General features: G+C 38.1%; 1 protein-coding gene across 1 annotated transcript; it reads right to left on the reverse strand.

Annotated features, from left to right (window-relative positions):
* Positions 1-1,116: 1,116 nt before the first annotated feature.
* Positions 1,117-17,614, reverse strand: LIPC (lipase, hepatic). Its single transcript, XM_009321606.1, has 8 exons — positions 17,399-17,614; positions 15,608-15,787; positions 12,786-12,903; positions 11,316-11,549; positions 9,675-9,917; positions 5,219-5,339; positions 4,273-4,491; positions 1,117-1,229 (listed from the first exon to the last, which is right to left on the reverse strand). The coding sequence occupies exons 1-8, from the start codon at positions 17,612-17,614 to the stop codon at positions 1,124-1,126; spliced, it is 1,437 nt and encodes a 478-aa protein (XP_009319881.1). The 3' UTR covers positions 1,117-1,123.
* Between the last annotated feature and the right edge of the window lie 2,034 nt (positions 17,615-19,648).

Genomic DNA, 19,648 nt, shown 5'->3' on the forward strand with positions numbered 1-19,648 from the left:
TTTTTAATGAATCTTGTGCTTGGCATTACAAAATGACAAATGAAATACTCTGACATACGTATTGATTTCTATTTCAGTATGCACTAACCATAAAATAAAATCTTTATGTAAAGAAACATTATTGTTTCAGATTATGTAGTTTATATTCTGACATAGGAAACAAGGGAATTGTATATGTTTGAATTTATAAAGTTTGTTTATATGCACGGAAGATGTTTGAGGGTTTTACCATTTTCATTTATTCATGCAGTTTCAAATCATGCTAAAATCTGCTATACAGCGATTTAAAATATAAAAATCTCAAGCCTTACCTGAACAGGTAAATATGATTTTTAATGCAAAAGTTAGCTGAACTTAGTTGTGCTAGAATTGCGTGTAGTATACTAAGCATCATTAAAATAATTAAATTACTAGTAATTTAAATCAGTACTTTAATTAAAATAGTTAAACATCAAAGCATTTTCCAACAGGACAAAGTTTAGTATAGCATTTTTAGGTGATACAGTTATTTGGCTTGTCATATGGTTATGACAGATAGCTCAAGCATTCTCTATGTTGAGATGTGTTTTAGTTTTTGAATGTTACAAAGTAAAGTTCAAACTCTTTGTTAACAATGTTATCTATTTGGGAATGTTTTCTTGTATGGATTATTTAACTCCCCCTTCATTAGGAAATAATTTAGGAAAGTTTTAACTGATAGTAGTCACTATTAATGTTTCAAAGTACTTAATGGGAAATGAGGCTCCTTTTTTCCCTTAAATCCAACAAAATGAAATTTTTCAAAGGCTTATGGCAATTCAAATATTTCAAATTCTTTAAAATAGTAATATTTTTATTTCTAGTGAGCAGGTGTTTTGTAAAACTTTAAACAATTTAAAATTGACAATTGCTGTTGATGAAATTGCTCATTGATCACTTTGAGAGTAGGCTCTTTGAACAAAGCGCATATTTTGGCTTACCGTTGCATCACAAAAACTAAATTTTTTTAAAATGTATTTTCTTCACCACCTCTGAAACTATCAGGATATTTAAATTTAATGTAGCTGTGTATTTTTAAAACACTTTACTAGATGTATAGTATTTTGAATATATTTTGGTGAGTCGTTGTCTTTTGTGTTCTTGCTCATTTTCTGTTTTGTCTCCGAAAGCGATCTTCACACCTCATAAATGTTTTCTCTTGGGCTGGATGAAGGTGAACGTTGTCAGTGCTTTGAGAACAAAATGTCATTCTAGAAAGAAAACACAGCATGTAAGCATAACATTGCTTTTTAGGGCTACCATCTGTATAAAAGTGTGCTCTCTAGATACACTGAACCTGACTTTCTTTATCATGTCTTTTACAGGAAGGTATCTGATTGTTTTTATAGGCTTGTGAGGAAAGAGATGTATCTGGCTGCCAGATAGTAGGTACAGAGTAAAAGGCGTAGGCAACTCCTGTGTACTGAGCACACTATGCCTCCATCTCTTTCTGGTATCATACACATCACATGCAGTGATTTAGTCTTTGTATTCTCAGTGGCCATTGTTATAGTTTCAACTCTTACTATTACTACCAGGATTGCACTATTTGGCCTGCTAGTACTTAGTTGGACTACTAGTATTTAGTTGTGAGGTTGCTAAAAATCAGTTATGTAGGATGCTAACATCATCAGCAACTACATATGCTACAGAAATGTTTTCCATATTTGGAACTTAAGTATGTTGGAATCTGGTATTTTATTGCTCATAATAGTCTGTTTATTAACTACTTTTTAAGGTTATGCTGTTATGTTGTGTGTGTTTGTCATAAGATAATCTAACAAAGGAAAATTTATCATGTATATAAATATCATTAACATTGTGAGGTAAAGGTACATGGAGATAAAATATTGTCAACAGTTTGTTCAAATGCTCAAGAAAGCACAAGACAACTCAAAACACATCTTGTGTTTACTACCTTTTTTTAATACTGAATTTCCAAAATTGCTAATTCTTCTATCCATGGTTTGGTCTTTCCAAGAAGACTGAAATTTACACGCTCTTTTCTTTGAAGAAAATACTTTTCCTTGAGTGTCCTTTGTTCCTCCTTTTAGAATCACCTAATAATCTTTCATTCCCCCCTCAAGCATTAATCCAGTATTTCAACAGTAACATGTCATTTCCATTCCCATGACAAGCCCAGATTGCACAGAACAAAACCCAGCACGTAATCAGTATCCATTAAAATCTTGACACAAACTCACATTTTTGCTTGCAGCAAAAAAACTTCTAAGGAGCATCAGGTGCCTGAAGATACTAGCATCATTTTTTGTTAATATAATAACTACCCACCTCAGTTACCCATTTCCTAGGATTTCTTTAGTACATCAGTAGTAATTGGCTTGTGCCAGGTTATTGACACAGCTGTATTGGACAGGAGCTTTCTGGTTAGAAAAATGCATATACCTGGCAATCCTTTCACAGTCTTCATACTTTTTTCTCAAGGTACAAAAATCTGTATTTAAACAGAGCTCTCTAATTTGCAGTGTATTCTCTGCTTTAATTTGCTTTGGCAGCTAGGTCAGTACTGATTTTGGATCATGTCTTTTAAAACAGCAGGAGATGTTATAGAAATGATTTTTTTTTTTTTTTTTGTAATGGCAGGAGCATGTGCCAAGTCCTGGGTTAGGAGAGGAAAATACCTACAAAATACATTTTCAGGGGGACAAAACCCAAGAAAATATGATCCCTCCTCTGCCCCCCAGCACAAACAGATTGTCTTATGAAAATGTCTCTTTAAATTGTGTAATTTGTCTTTGTGTCAGTATCAAGGAGATGCAGCTCTGTCAATAAGTATTGTTCCACAGAAAGTCTGCAGTAGTTATAAGTGGTGCTAGTAAGAAAGAGACTGTAGCATGGAAGAATCATCTTCTAAGAGTGAGCCACCGTTACAAGGTAAGACATGCTTTTCTCATTAACCTTAATTAAACTGCTTAGTTAAAATTTCTCAAAGGATTAAAGCAGTGGGAATCATTACAGGTTTTGTTAGTCTGTCTTGTGGCTGAAATTTCTCTGTGTGAATAAGCAGTTTCAAGTGTTATTAGCATTGCTGTATGTAGAGAACAAGGCCACTCAGACTTGGTGATCCAGTTTCAAAGCAATCAGCAAGGGAAAAAGAAAAAAAGAACATGCATCCTCCAAAAAAAATCCAAAACAAATGAACAAAAAATGAACAAAGAAAAAAATCCAAAACACAGACTTCAGTTTGCATTCATAATTTTTTTTGTTCCAGAAAACTGCTCTCTGATGCTACTTCAGAGTTCAGCTGACAAAATTCACGTCACTGAATTCATACTATAGAAAAAAGCACAACCAGAGCACAAAAATTGCTGTCGAATACCAGTGAAAGTGTGGTATGTAGAAGTATAGATAGTCTTTTTGTTTTCCAGGACTGCTTACATTCTGTTTGCCCACTAGAAATTTCAAAATGTCTGTAGTTGATCTTTGCTTCTACAGTTTATCACTCCAGGAACTTCTTATACAGCCTGCACAGTGTAGTAATTCATTATCGACTCTCAGACACTGGACTGGCTCTTAAATGAATGAGACAAAAATAAGGGAATTTTATGATTAAACCCTTAGTTTCAATGAATAATCAGATGACTGTGTAGTTCTGCATGTGATCCTTCCAGTGAGTACTTTCAAGAATGGCGATGGTGAGTTTATCTATAAAGTAGGTATTGAAAGTCAAGTAATTAAAATTTGGCGTATCTTTTGTAAGCAGGAATTTGAATTTTTCATGGCCTTAATGTTGGAGTCAATATTTATCCTACACAGTATCTTGTTTCTCTGAAATTTCATATGGTCCTTTTGGAGTGAGATAATCACATTCTAAAAATAAGTCAGAAATTGTCATCAGTTACTGTCATTAATTGTGTAGAAAAATTGCATTGCAGAACTTACTAAAATTCTTCCTTGGATCTGTGTGCTAACTCCTTCTCTATGCTCTATTCCCAAGTATCAACAAAATCATCACCCAAGGTTATTGTGCCTTAAACTAGGATTAGTGGTAGTGGTGAGCCAGAACACTTCCCACTACTCATTTCTGACCTGAGAACAAAGAAATTCTTTAAGTCACTTAAAAATCATGCAGTCCGATCTGAGGGGGAGGGGGGAAAGCCAGAAGTTGTACATGGATAAATTCACCACTGGTGTGAGTGCTGGGACTCGGATGCTTTTATTTGAACTAGGATAACCTGTGTGCCAAGCATCTGTGGTGTTATTACAGAAAAATAGTGTTTTCATTACACTTACTTTTGCTGTGTTTCGCCTGCTTTCACTCTTATTGTCTTCACTATAAGTCCTGGTCGACGGGTGCCTTTTGTCCATGGTATTATGGTTTGAACTGTGTCCCAGATATTTTCCCAAACTGCAGTTCCTTCCCATTTGAACTTGATCATTATTAGCTCACCAATATCAGTGTCCAAGGTGATGAGAAAAGAGTAGGTTTTATTCCCATTAATACCTTCAACTCTGCAGAAAACAAAACCAGAATAATGCTGTCTTAATTATTATGGGTTAAAGTGAAAAAAAACTAGTTTCTCTTCTCTTTAAAACCAAAGAAAGAACTATGTTTCTTCCTCTTCCTCCAGGAGGGAACATTACTGTCTCTAGGATACTCTTCCTCCAGGTGCATAAAGTGGTGAAATATGACAACATGCTAGAAAAGAAGCAGAAGTGGGAGAAGCTTGAACAGCGGCTGAAGCAGTAGTGGTTTCTGACAGCAAAAGAAAAGGTGTCCCATAATAGCATCTACATTATGACTTTTGTCTGCTAGAGCAAATGCTGACCCACACTGTTGCCTTTGCTTTTGTTAATACAGATAGTGTCCATCATGAGAAATATCCAAAATTCTTAACCTTAATTACAGCTGCTTATTTATTTGTGTTTTAATTGATTAGACCTCCCTGTGTTAGCCATGGGATGGACTGAACATAAGTAGACAGGATACTTAATATTCAGGGAAACTTCCAAGATTACTAAGTTTGTTTTATAGAGATTTTTCATGCAAAAACTGTATGAACATTGTAAAAGTTTGTGATTTTTAGGGAGTATGGGTGAAGAGAGAACAATTCCCAGTTCATCTTCACTTAGCTGTACTAAACCATTTCACTCATAGGATGATTATGTACATGATGTGGTATTATAAATTAGGACCTTGTTTCTCACTTGTACAATGACATGTAATATCAATACTCACAGTGTGATGGGCAGATTTTTAGCATCCTCCTTAGTGCCTGTCAGAGAAATGGTAAAAGTTGGGTCTATCTGCTTGCCTTGGATTTCATTGATGAAGTGGATCTTGAACTGATAATGATAGACTATAGAAAGGAAGAATTTGCAAAGTGACAAAATTAATGGTCAAAGAAGCAATAGATTTCTCAGGCAAAAGAATTTTGCCTTTCAGAGCAGAAACTTGATTAATATTCCATTTTATTTTTTGATCAAATTTGTTGCAATTAAAACATCATCCTTTTTTCTGATCATTGCTGTTCTGTGTAATCCCTTAGGGTTTGGGGCCCTGTTACTCTGTTTAAAAGGATGGAGAAAAAAGGTAACCTGTGCTGAGTTCCCTTTGTAGGATAAAACATTCTTCCATGGAAAATATTTCAGCTTTTCCGAAGTTTAATTGTTAGATAGGGGGCTTGCCAGAAATTCAAATCACCAGACAAATGCTTATGACTGGACATGGCTAGAGATGTATGATAAAGATTGAAGACCTTATGCAATGTAGTCAGGCTTTTTCTCTGATAAGCTAGAAAATTGCCCTGCAAAACAGATGACTCTCAAACTTTCCTTGACTGCATAATGATACATTGTGCTTGACATGCATCCGTTAACAATATGACTCTGTTCAAGCACATTACTATAAGAAAGATGTCATTAATACTTCGAGATTTGGTGGCTTTCTAGAAGAACAGTGTTTAGGAAAGTCTTTGAACTGAATATTGTCAGAATGAAGAATGCCTAAGAAATCATCAGTGTACTGATTACAAGGAGTTTGACATTTAGTAAGTTAGGAAAAAAAACAAAACAACCCCAACATACAGTTAAAGGCCATGTGCACACAGATATTGTCAGCTAGATTTGAATGTCCAAAACTCCTCTGTCTGGTGATTCTACCAGCCACCTTCTTGACAAAACTGATAGATTTAGGTGTTAATTAAGAAAACCCTAAGTAATTTCTACTCACAAAGACCACAGAGTATTTGGAAGAATTAGCGGCGTTGTATTTACCCTTGCAATCTGGTCAAGTTACACATGGGAAACTGTTATGGTAAACATTATTGCACACTAGTTTTTGAGTAGAAAGATGCTCTCCTCATTTCTTCTCACCCACTTCAGGCTTCACTACATCTGAGAATGGCTTTACCATACTGCTAAGGGAGTCATCTTTTTATGTACATGCACAGATAGATTTTTTTTTTGTGCAGTTCTGAGTGTTCACAAGGGAAGGTCTTTGCTAGAAAAGCTGTATCTTTTTGTTGTTATTTCATAGTTATTGTATGTTAGTGGACAATATGTTTTCTTTTGAAAAGGTGTCACTCAGTAGAAAACAAAATGGCTGATTCTTTGCTGCAAACCTGAAGAGGACAAAGTAGGCAGAGAGACTTGTTTACAGATCACATTTATTACTATTCTGTCTTTCTCTGAGTGTTCTCTCCATGTAAAAATTGATTGTTCTAGTGTATGTTCTGATAAAGCCTAGGCTTTTGCTGTGCTTATGATGCTCACCTTGAAGGAAAAAGGTGAGCGTATTCATAGAAAAACTCAGACTCAGGGTCCCATTGCAGCTTTATTATAAATGTTAACTTCTTTATAACAACTATTTTTTGTTTGAACTGGATTAATGTACGCTCCAGAATATAATGCCATTAACTTGAAAAATGAAACATCAGATTTTGTGAAGGCACAGAGGTTTGTGAAGTGTAATGCTGAGTTTCTCAAATTACTTCTGTTTGGGCTTCTCACATGATCTTCAAACATTTTTTTAAGAGCGTTACAAAGATGACTTTGTACGCACACTCCCACAGTTGCCGCCTTGTTTGGGAACTTCTGTGAAAGGAAACCATTGTCTGGGGCACTGATATCTGCATATGCGTCAAGGACATTTTTTTTGAAGCAAAACCAGTTCCAAGCATAAAAATGCAACATGTTTCAAACTGAAATCAAAGCCAATAAGACGCAGATATTTTACCACAAGCTGAAACTATCTCCGAGTCCAGCGAAGAATGCAACACAGGGATCGTGTTTCTGTGCCCAGGTGTGGTGGTAGCAGACGCCGCATCCTCAGAGCAATTTGCTTTCCTGATTCTGATGGTGACCTTACTGTACTGCAGCAGAATTACATCGGGAACTAGACACGGCCTCTAGGATTTTTAAATCTACTTCAAGTAGCTTCCTGAGGCATTTTAAAAAGTGTAAGAAGAGATCCAGCAGGTTCAGCTGCTCTGAGTATCAGTGAGGGCTGAGCAGACCCCTCTGGAGTCATCATCGTGTACTTCACAGCTGCGTTAGTGGAAGACTTCCAAAATTATTTTTAAAAGTACCTGAATTTTTGTATTTTTTTAAATCTGTGATATTGTAGTTGAGTACTGGGCATTGTGTAATGCAAGCAGCATTTTTAAGCATTTCTCCTCAGGACTGGAAAGCCCTTGAGTGTCCATGCCAGGGGCACACTGTCAACATGCAAAGTGCTTCCCCAACCCCAATGTCTTGGGTGGCGGACAAGCGGGCTGACCCCCTCCAACAGGAAGGAGGCACCCCCTTCCTGGCTGTGCCGGGCAGAACGGGCCAGCCCTGGCAGCGGGTGAGGTGATGAGGGACCCCCATGGTTGGGGGGCTGTTCTGGGGGAGCCTGGGGGCAGGCAGGGCCCTGCACTGCCTCAGTGCTGAGGAGAGCTGCGGGGCGGGGCTGCGGTGTAGCAGGTGCCCAGGTGCTGAGGGGGCTGTGGGAAGGGCACTGGCTGCTTGGTGAGGAGGTGGGCACACATTACAAGTCTCCTCCACGTATGGTGGCCTGTGGCTCTGAGCGGGAGCCCTGCCTGGGCTGCGCCATGCTGTTGCTCACCGCATGCCCCATTGATAGCTGGGGAAGGAGGTAGTGGGGAGGAATGCCATTTGCCAAAAGTCCCTGCACTGGAAGTCCCTTGGAAGAAGCATGTCCCTGCCATTCATCCCACAGAGTCCTGCTTGTTCTTGCTTTAAAATGTACGTAAACCTTCCCACTGGCAGGAGAATGTCTACTCAACAGCAGCAGTCGCCTCGCGGGCTCTCTTGACAGGTGAGTTGTAACCAGCCTGCAGCCAGGCCCAGGCCATTTTGTAAGGGAGACTGGCAGATAGGCCCCGTTTCCCTGTCAGACTGCTTCCCCTCTGGTAATATATGCAAGAAACCACACTGATTGTCTCTCTGAGCTTAGAAAGTTGTTACTTTGTGGTCTTGATAAAGTAGAATCATAGACTAGTTTGGGTTGGAAGGGACCTCTAAAAGTCATCTAGTCCAACCCCCCTGCTGTGGGCAGGGACATCTTCAACTAAATCAGGTTGCTCAGAGCCCCGTCCAACCTGACCTTGAATGTTTCCAGGGATGGGGCATCCATCATCTCTCTGGGCAACCTGTGCCAGTGTTTCACCACCCTCAGCGTCAAAAATTTCTCCCTTAGATCTAGTCTAAATCTACCCCCCTTCAGTTTAAAGCCATTCCCCCTTGTCCTGTTGCAACAGGCCCTGCCAAAAAGTTTGCCGCCATCTTTTTTATAAGCCCCTTTTAAGTACTGATAGGCTGCAGTAAGGTCTCCCCGAAGCCTTCTCTTCTCAAGGCTGAACAACCCCAACTCTCTCAGCCTTTCTTCACAGGAGAGGTGTTCCATCCCCCTGATCATTTTTGTGACCCTCCTCTGGACCCACTCCAACATATGTTTCTTATGCTGAGGGCTCCAGAGCTGGACGCAGGACTCCAGGTGGGGTCTCACCAGAGCAGAGCAGAGGGGCAGAATCACCTCCCTCGACCTGCTGGCCACGCTGCTTTTGATGCAGCCCAGGATACGATTGGCTGCCTGGGCTGCGAGCGCACATTGCTGGCTCATGTCCAGCTTCTCATCCACCAAAGTAATTTAATGGAGATAAAGCTAGAGTAGCAGTCACTTTATTTTGGTGCTACAGTTCTGCCCTGTAAAATTCCATGCTGTTCTGTTGTCTATCCATTGTTTGAAAAGTAGTAATTTATATGTCATCTTGTAGAGTAATTGCAGATAAAATTTGGGCAAACTTGGAACAGGAGGTTTTACAGGCCTCCCAGAGCAATTATGCTGCTTTTTTGTCTTGGCTTTATGCCTGCATATGTTACAAGAAACTTGCACAGGCCAGTTGTAGGAAAATCCAGTAGATCAGGACCCTAAGCATCTCTTGGGCCTCAGATCCACAGTTAGCCTGTGGCAAGTATGCAGCATGCTTTTTCCCACAGAAACATTAAGAGTCAGGACCTTGATGAAAGGGTATCAAGACGGCCTACTGGGATTCTCAGTTGTCTCAGCAAATTGATTATTCCCATAGATTTTATAAGCTTTAATAAATGACTAAACAGGATCACAAAGCTTAGGCTCATTCTCACACTTTGTGATCAGTCTGGAGATTGTAACAAGTATTCCCACAAACCTTTGAAAGGCATATGTGCTCTTGTTTTCAAAAAGAGTTGTCTACTTTTTGGGAGCCTTTCCTCCCTGATGTTGTAGCCCAGTGTGTTGCACCGGTTCTTTCTACAGCTGAGGCACATTCCTTTGTTGAAAGTGTTGATGTCGTTGCACCAGTATGCTGTGCTTTGCTTATCGTTGTGAAGCAGAGAGTCGATGAACAAATGAACTGACCTCTCATGGGCACATTTCACAGTTTGAGTGATGCCTGAAAAAATGCAAACAACAAAATTTTGCATGCCCTTGTTCCTCTTTACCATTTCAACTGCAGAGGAGTACAGTAACCAACTATAAACATGTTATTGTTTTCCCACCACCACCTTTACTACTAAAACATGATTTTGCCTCAGAAATGATACATTGTAGCAACTTTACTTTTAGGATAATCCAAAAATACTTTGGCTGAACCTACATGATAATAAAGTTGAATAATTTGCTGCTTAAACTTCTCTAGCCTGACTGTTTAAGACTGTAAATATGAACCTTGATTTCATTGTCCTGGCTGTTTTGGTCAATATGAAATACAATATGAGGCTATATGCAGTCTTTCAGGTCATGCCACAGTAAAGACAGCAGTCTCATTCTGAATGGTTGAACACTGTTATCTTTTGGATGCTTACATGGTAATATCATATTTTGTCCCTATCAGAGTGACAAACTCTCATGCTGAATTGAATTCTGCTTGCACCTACTACTGGGGAAAAAGGAGCAAAAAATGTATTAAATACATTAAAAAAATATTAAATACATAGATCTGCTTTTACAGGCAGTATCTTTTTCTTCCTTAAGTGTCATCAAATTATGAAAGTTGTTTTCTTCTGTGTAATCGGGATACATCACGATGGACTGTTTTTATATGTCTTCACTGATAAGCTTTCTGGCTGATGCTTAGTTTCACATTTGTCATGAATTATCTGCTAACAAGGCTTTTAGATAGTGTGATGATAGTTGAGAAATATTTTTGCAATGCAGTATGCTGGGTGAACAGTACTCTGGTTTTTTTTCAGTGAACAGTTCTGGTTGTCACTGTGCATCAGTACCTTATCTTTTTTCAGTATGTTGCATCAGTTTCTCTAGATGTTTAGGTACATTGGAAATAAGCTTCTATATATAAAACCTAGCCTGGAACACTGGCAGTCAGGTCCTAGAGAGAGCATCATCTGCATAGCTGAAGGATGGGGAGTTGGGAAAAGGTGAACTAAGGAGGTCAGTAGTACAGGCCTGTGTTTTATTTGATTGGAAATAATTAATTGCACACTAGATGAATCTGGCTTAATTAGAATAAGTTTTCTCATTTCCTCTACCACTAAAACAAATACCTTTGAAATTATTCAGAAGTGCTTGACAGCAGGATGCTTGTGGCCTCATTTTCAGAAGTGCTAGGCAGCCACATTCCTTAGTGGAGTCAGTAACAGCAACAGCAGTTTGAACTCAATACATGTAAAAATCAGATAACTGATTTCTAGAAAAGAAATTTCCTTGCATATAATGGGAGATAATACTCCCATTAGATACTGTTTAAGACCATAGAGATATGTAAAGTTTCCCAGAGATACTGTCAGTGCAGCTGCAATGCTGCTTCCCGTTTTGTGCCATTGGTTCTTACCAGTGATTCCATATTGTGCAATGTGGTTATACACATGCATGATGTGACAGCCAGGCTGAAAGGTGCCTCCATTGGGATAAAAGTCAAAATGAGCCACAGGCTGCTTGATGCCAACACTGAGACCCATGTGCTGTTTAGTGAACGTATGAATTGCGTCTACAAAGTTTGCATCATCTGGAGATAAACGATCTGTTGGTGACATTCCTTCAAACAAGGGACCGGCGGGGTCAAGGCCTGCAATAAATGCAAATAATCCGGTTGTGATATAGTGCAGATTGGCTGTTCTTTTACTGTTATGAGAAAAGTCTGTGATAAATATTTAAAACCAGACAGTAGTGGTACTTTACAAGGCCTTTCGCTGATAGAAACAATGCTAGGAAAACTTGTCCTGCAGAGGGTACGTGGTTACACCAAAAGGTAAAGTAAACACAGGTGCTGTAATAAACAGTAACTGCTACATGCACAAGGACACAGGCCCAGAGATAGATGTGTTTGTTGTAGACAAATCATGCTTGCTACTGCTTTGTCACTTGAGGGATGTTTACTTAATTTTGTTCTTTCATACTCCAGAGGTCATGGATTTCAGAGGCCCTTTTGAAGACACCAGTCCCACAACAAGGTTGACTTTTAGCCCACATTTGGGACCTGAAACTTTACAAAGCTTCGCTTATTGCTTAAAAGACCTGTATGTCTGCTAGATGTTTATAATAATATTCCACTTAGGGAGTCTTGCTGATTTTTAGCTTGCTAGATATTTTTGTATGGTGCTCTTTTTGGTTGGGAATTGGTTTATTGAAAAGGACTGCCTGCATAGTTTAAAGCTGCCTTCAGTTTTGAGGACAAGCTTCTGAACTTGAGATTCTTTAGTTGGTACTATGGACTAATGTAGTTGCATAGAGGTAACTGGACAAGACTAATAACAAGCTACAAGTAAGGATGTCACCCTGAAGGCATACATTTCCTTTTATTTTTAATAGCTTTTATCACTGTGAATTTTTAGAGCTTATTGTTACAAGTCTGAATAATTTCCTTAATGTAATTTTCTTTTTAAAATTAGTTGCTAACAATGAACAGTGTATTTGAATGGCTTTGGGTCAAGATAGTGACCAAAGATCGAAGGTTAGAGGCTAACATATAGTTGAAGGTGTTACTGGGAATGGACACAAGATAAATTCAAGCAACATGCAACTTGAATCTTTGGTTTATGATTCGTAGTCCCCACGCTTGTATATTCTGTATGTCATAATTTGGACTGAGGTAGGAAAGATCAAAGCTAGAAATACTGTGATACTTCATTTTGAAAAGTGTTTTCATTAAATTTTCTAAATCTAATTTCTAAACCAATGGGATGAAACTTCTAAACTGTGGCAAATATTGCTATTCAACAGCTAAATATTGATATGACATTGATATGTCAAATATCTACGTAACTTAAATCAGTTGACTGTTACATTTCTTAAAGTCTTTTACCTGTAATTCTTCCAATCTTGTTCGTACCACTGATATAACTTCCAGCAAATCCTGAAACATGAGCTCCTAGGCTGTACCCGATTAGATGAGCATTGCTTCTGGAAAATTGAATGGATTCCTGGAAGATAGTGGCAGCTTCATTTAGACGCAGAAAATGTGAAAAGTAAACAGTGAAATACTTACTACAAGTTAGGAATGCCATGAATTGCAACACAAGACACTTGTATGTTGATGATGGAGGTCAAATGAGGTGCATGGATCATGCACTAAATTTCTTCACTGGCTGAATGTTGTTCCTTGCCTCCTTTTCATGCAGCAGGAAAATGCCACATTTGGGCACTGCTACTTATGTGCTATGCTCAGGAAAACCAACAACACAGTAGAATTTTTGTTGCTGTTTGTGGCAAGTGATGCAAATGTACATCGCCTTTTGTCTGCAGCATTTGACTTTCCTATGACTATAAAATGGATGTCTGTCCTTTAACTTCAGTGTAAAGTCCTTTACAGAAAATGCCTTGCTTTTTTTGCCTGAGATACTAGCACAAGCCAAATTAGAAGCCAAAGTATCAAAACATTGATCAGACATGCTAAGTGATATGGCAATGAAGTTTCTTGGACTGATTTGTACAAAACTGGGTATCTGATCTGAAACTTATTGAAGCAGAATTGGCCTCAGGCCCTTCTTTCTACCTAATCAATAGTATCTAGATCTTCAGCATTTCACCTGAGCTGTAAGGCTCAAAGTTTTTCTGACTTGTAAAGAAAAATGTGGCATATTTTTCTCGCAGGAAAGGCAAAGATTTTGTTTGCTCTGTTTTGATTTCATTGTGGATATTGCCTGTCCCAATGGAGTGGCTTTGCAGTCTCGATACCTGTCTCTTGTGAAGATGAGGTGAAACTTGGCAACCTTCTTTTGAGAGAGGCAGCTCTTAGAAATCACAAGATCTGACCAATTTTCTTGGCAGGTGTTATTGAGATGGATGCTCTTGAGATTGTTACTGATCATGCCCTATTAACTCTTGGACTAGGAAACCAGGACAGAGTGCTAAGATTTATTTTTATTATTTATTAAAACGTTAGACAGCACTGCAGTTTTTGTTACATCCATCGAGGATATTTCAAATACTTGCCTGCCTGTAAGCAGACAGAAGCATAGCGGAAAGATAGTTACTGGAGTTGGAATGAAGTTTTTTTAACTGTTAAACTCATGAGGGGTGCTTCTCACTGGAAGGAGGGTTTACTGCTTGAACATGCTCAATTGAATGCTGTGAAAATTTATGGTATATTTAAATCCTGGAACATACCATGGTACAAGAGAAGCTACCTACAGTGCTGGAGCAAGGAGTCATTTATTCAAGCCTCGATTTGTTTGCTGACACTGGAGAAATCACAGACTGTTTTTATTGTTGACAATGTGGTGTGTCCTCCTGGGAACTGAACAAAGTCCACCGTTTGATTCATTCAATAATTAAACAGCTTCTAAATATGACTTTAGGCTGCAGCAACTTAAACTACATTTGACCAAGAGCTAAGGTTTCTTGTAATGTCACAACGAAAAATAGTGACTCTGGCTCTTCTGCCTTTTCTTTTGTGCCTGTTGTCCCTAACGGGGCGTGGTATCTGACAACTTCTAGCCCTGCCATTCCTGTTGAAAGCAGCTTAGCCCTTCAACAGTATTTGCTACAAATCTTTCAGCTTTGCAGTGTATTTCCCTTCCACTTTAGGCCTCACTGTATTTAAATTAATGTATTCAAAAATTCATTGTGAGGTACAGAAGTATAATGTCATTTCAAATTAGCTTAAATTAGTACTACAGATAGATGAAATAAGAGTTGCTTAGGGTGCATGGTTTGTATGAGTGATTCTCATTATAGTGTTTGCTTTCTGCCTTTTCTTAAATAGTGCTGGAGCCAGACATCCCTTGCAGACTTGTCTGCAGCCTTTTCAATCCAGCCATGGCCACTACTCCCTATGTAGCAGGAGTTTTGATAAGTAGTCACTACATTAGCGTGGCTCTGTACTCACTACTGCCTCCATGTCATCTGCTTTGTGAGGCATGTCTGTCCTCTTAAAAGGTCTCCCTTTACATTCTGGATCTCTAAGCCATTATTTTAGAATAAACTTTTGGGAACTGAGGCAAAAATCAGACACAATGTAATGCTTGAATTCTGCATTAAAAGCAGAAATTAAGCACAGATAACATACACCTATTTTACTGAACTAACCACTTGCAAATCATAGAATCATTTAGGTTGGAAAAGACCTTTCAGATCATTGAGTCCAACTGTTAACCTAGCACTGCCAAGTCCACCACTAAACCATGTCCGTAAGCGCCACATCCACGTGTCTTCTAAATACCTCCAGGGATGGTGATGCCACCACTTCCCTGGGCAGCCTGTTCCAATGCTTGACAACCCTTTTGGTGAAGAAATTTTTCCTAATATCCAATCTAAACCTCCCGTGGCGCAACTTGAGGCCATTTCCTCTCGTATGATAATGTATGCCTGTTTTCAAAGTGTGGGACTCTCAGCTGTCTTCACACATGCTAATTGAAAAGCTAAAGTAGCATGAAATTATCTCGCGTCTAAAGATATATCAAAATATTTTAATAAACAAGACCACTTGCTTTTTTGTCTTGCATGATGAAAGTTTTATGAAGTCATATGGAAGTTTATGGAAGAAAAATTTGCAACATATTAAAGAAACGTAAGTAATCGAAATGAACAGCATTAACCAGCATAGTGTTTCAGAAAGGTGGTAGAAGCATAAGGACGGGTAAATAGGTCTTTTCCAGAGAAACGTGTTGATCTGGAGGCTCTTACCTCCAGCCATTCCAGGAAGTCTGCTATCTCCTGTCCTATGTAGCGCGTATTCTGTACAGCAATGGGATAGTGCTGGTGAGCAAATGTAAGCCAGTCTGCAATGATCACATTAATTTGTTTATGCTGAGACTTCAGAGCTGCTGCCATTTTCCAAATCCAACCTTCTAATATCCCATCCACCTGTTTTATTCAAAAAAAGAAAAAAAAGGGAAAAAAATTCTTAAGGGAAAGCAGTCTCTGCCAAATATTTCTTGTGAAAAGCTCAAGGAAACAAAAACCATAATATAAACAAGGAGGGCTTAATGCTGATAACTAGATTTTAGGGGCTTCAGCATGCTTCAGTGCTGAGAATCTTTAGGTTTTGATGGACAAAAAAATTAAGAATCAATATAAGAACCTTATAATAATTTATATCTTGTAATAAGGAACTCTTATCAGAGAAATGATGTCCCTAAATATTTTCACTCATCCTGAAATAATTGGTATTACTGATTAAAAAAAGACAGAAATGTCCAGAAAATTTCTGATTTCATTCAAAAGCAGCTGTCCTTGTAAATTTAGGCTGAAAGGGTTGGAGAGGGAGGGAAGCTGGAGGGTTGCAGACCAGCGGGCATTTACATTCTACAGCCGTTCTATTTTGAGATTGCCTTTTTTTTTTTGAGTCATTCTTTTTTCAAGGACTTGATCACAATTTCCTTGCTAGCATCAAAGACTGCTTCTGATTTGATGAACCAGAATTAAATCTGATAAAGTAAATATTAATTGTTGTTCTAGTTGCATATATTTCCTCAATTGATAGAACATCCTTCTCTCTTCTGTTTTAACAGAATTGGGGAGTCTCAGTTCTGGGTTTCCATACATATTCCTCTAAGAGCCCAACACAAATTAAGTTAATACGAATGATGAACTTCAATGGCAGCAGCTTCAGGTCCATGGTTTGTCTTTGAAGAGGGTATAGGTTTTGAACAAATTCTTATTTGGGAGGCTTGGCTAAAGTAATCTAGGGCAATATTTCATCCAAAGTAAGCTCTGCTGTTATTTAAGAGAGTTATACGCATCAAGGGTGGTGTTTAAAGTTTCTCTGCATATTTGCAGATGTGCAGGAAAGATCCATTTTGCCACCTTATGCTGATGACATTGGTTCTATGAGAATCAAGGATCTGTTAAAATTATATTATTTCTTATCCTGCCTTTTCTTTTGTTTCTTTTTCAACTGAGAAGCTGATCAAAAGTCACTCTTAGTACTGCTATGCTTTTGAGAGAGGTTTTTATGGTGGATTTTTTTTTTTTCACAGTTTAACTGGAAGCAGTTCAGTGATAATTCATTGACGTTGAAGGCTTCATTTTCAGCTGAAGGGGCTTATAGAGAAGTTCTCTTTAAAGGTGTATCTGTGAGAAAGATGTGGGGAGATTGTGTGCACTTCTTTTTCAATAAGTCTGCAAATATCTGGCAGTGAACATATCAGAGAAATGAAACTGATATTCAGTCCTCCAGAGGCATAGCACATTAATTCAGCTACTTGTTCGAACTCTGCTGGCTTTAAACCAGGGCTGAATCTAATCCTTGGCATGGAACTCTCATACGAAAAATTGCTTGTAGACTGTTCCTTCAGAATCTCAGTGGGGAATATCCACTTTGTATTATTTCTAGCCGTGATTGCTACCAGCGAAATCCACCATCTTTCTAATCACAACCTTTCTTCTTAAGTTACTTTTGGCACTAGCATAATGAGAAGGAAAGTATATCAAATCGGGTGTAGTTTGAATAAAAAATAAAATGTGAGTTCATACCGACCAGCCATGGACTATCATCACCAGAGGAAGAGAGGCATTGAAACTGCATTTGTCAAGAGTCTCCAACTGATTAAAAAAAATCTGACAGCCTTCTTCAGTTGTATCTGTATAAAGTCGAAATTTGGTTTCTAAGTTTTGCTGATCTTTCTTTGTTCTAGTGTGCTGACTCTGTGATCCCAGTGCCTCTGAAATGAAATTCATAACAACAGTCATAATAGGATGGAATCTAAAACCTGAAGAAGTTACTAGCGAAACACAGTTTATTAGACAAAGTAAACTAGTAAGATTGAAACTCTAGCTATGTATAATTGCTGCCTACTCCAGGTGGGCAAAAGCTGTACATTTTGGGTCAAAAATGATCTCTCTCAAACTTTGAGATGGTCTTGATGTCCCTCTGAGTCCATTTTTGAACAATAACAATTAAACAGGAAAATACTGATCTTACTGCTACGGGCCCTTATAGAATGTGTATTTATTTTAAAAACACAGTACAGGTGCTGTGACTGCCTTTGCATGCTAACATTGTAAGCACATTCATAGGCTCTTAACTCTGCAGGGCATATTTTACTAATGTGCATTTGCTAGTAATTGCTGAGCAAGCATCATTACACTAAAATAACCTTTTTATTCAGGGTTATAACTCTGCTTAGAGACTTAGGTGACTGTTTAAAACTATTAGACCACAAGTGATTCTTTTTCTCTAAAAAGGCAAGATGAATTGTTCTTGTTCTAGTTGTAAGATTTTTGGTGGTTTCATTTTTAGATAAAATAGCTTGGTACATATAGGACAGCATTTTCAGAAATGTCTATTAAGTACCTGGGATGGTATTTGTATTTAAGAAAGTGGGGGCAGGGTGAACTGTGGTCTTACCAACATTATGAGCTTAGAAGGAAAAATGTGGATATAGAGAAATTGCTGAAAAACAGAGTAAAATAAAGCAGATGCTTACAAAAAACACATTGTGACATGCAAGCCTGGTGTTTCTTTCTAATAAGACTTCAGATTCTTTCTAATAAGACTTCAGACTGTTTATTTATCTGAAAATAATCCATATAATAAATTATTACTTAAGCTAGAAAAACTGAGGATTAGTAGAAGAAAAGTTAGGGTGTGATGAACTGGACAAATGAGAGGTTACAGTTCTTTGTGTTGGAAAGGAAACTTTTAGAGTGGAGAGAGTTTACTAATGGAGTTCCTTGGGGACTGGTTTTTTGTCTAATCTTGTTTTAATATTTTTATTAAAGAAGCAGGCAGGAAAGGTACAAGACTCTCAAAATTTGGGAGGCATTTGCTAATACTGAGGAGACCAAAACGTTAACCGCTAAGAGCTAGATGACCTTGAAAATACACCAACAGGAACAGGTAGAAATCTCATAGTGCAAGGTCATACAGCTGATAGGAATTTCTCTATAAATGGGGCTCATAAATTGGAAGTGACACAAGGGTAAAAAGACTTGACTGTAGTAATCAATAACAAAACTGACTGAGTCACCGCTGTGATTTGGCTGTGAGAAAGGAAAATATAATTCCAAGATGCATCAAGGAAGATGTTTTCGGTAGGAAGAGAGAATGTTAGTGCCAATAAGTTGAGGCACTTATGAACCACATACAGAACAGTGTGCATAGCTCGTTACCGAGTTCAGGTGATCCCAATTCAAGCTGCAACAGCTGCTCAGCAGCACCACTAAAATGGCCAGCGAGGAGGCTTTTGTTTTAATTAGGCCTAACAAATCATGAAATATTCTCAGAGGTGAAAATGAAGTATTTTATTCACTGAGAAAGAAGTTAAAATGATCTGTGTTGGGACAGAACTCACAGTAGTTAAATTTTATTTTTTATATTTTTCTTGCATAAAAGTTCCTTAATATAACATTAATATTAGAAATATTGTATTGTATTTTACCTCCTAAGTCAGCACATTTAATTTTTTTTGTACATCACAACCCTTATGTCTGTAGATGTTTTCAGAAAACATCTAAAATCATAGCGTATTCATTTCTGTATTATATCTGCAAATGTATCCTGAGGTTCTATGACATTGTTGTCTTGACAAGATTTTGAGAATTTACAAGGTACTTCTGATACATTTACAGATGAGCCTTTATCCTGCAAGTGTGCGTATGTAGTGATGGGAAACTCCCATATTTATATATTTGCAATAGTAACATCTTATAATGCACAGTACAAAGAGCCCTAATGTGGAAGCATGCTGGTTTTAGATCAGACTGTATTTTTGCCACATGTCA

Source organism: Pygoscelis adeliae, unplaced genomic scaffold (genome assembly GCF_000699105.1).
Source record: "Pygoscelis adeliae isolate BGI_AS28 unplaced genomic scaffold, ASM69910v1 Scaffold183, whole genome shotgun sequence".
In the NCBI taxonomy this organism is placed as follows: domain Eukaryota; kingdom Metazoa; phylum Chordata; class Aves; order Sphenisciformes; family Spheniscidae; genus Pygoscelis; species Pygoscelis adeliae.

Excerpts from the sequence above, each read along its gene's own strand:
- LIPC (XM_009321606.1), bottom strand. The coding sequence starts at position 17,614 with ATGACTGTTGTTATGAATTTCATTTCAGAGGCACTGGGATCACAGAGT. Across the intron at positions 5,340-9,674 it reads AGCACATATGCCTTTCAAAG|TCTATCATTATCAGTTCAAG; the intron begins GTTTGTGGGAAT and ends TCCTTTCTATAG. Across the intron at positions 1,230-4,272 it reads GCAGGCGAAACACAGCAAAA|AATGACATTTTGTTCTCAAA; the intron begins GTAAGTGTAATG and ends TTTTCTTTCTAG.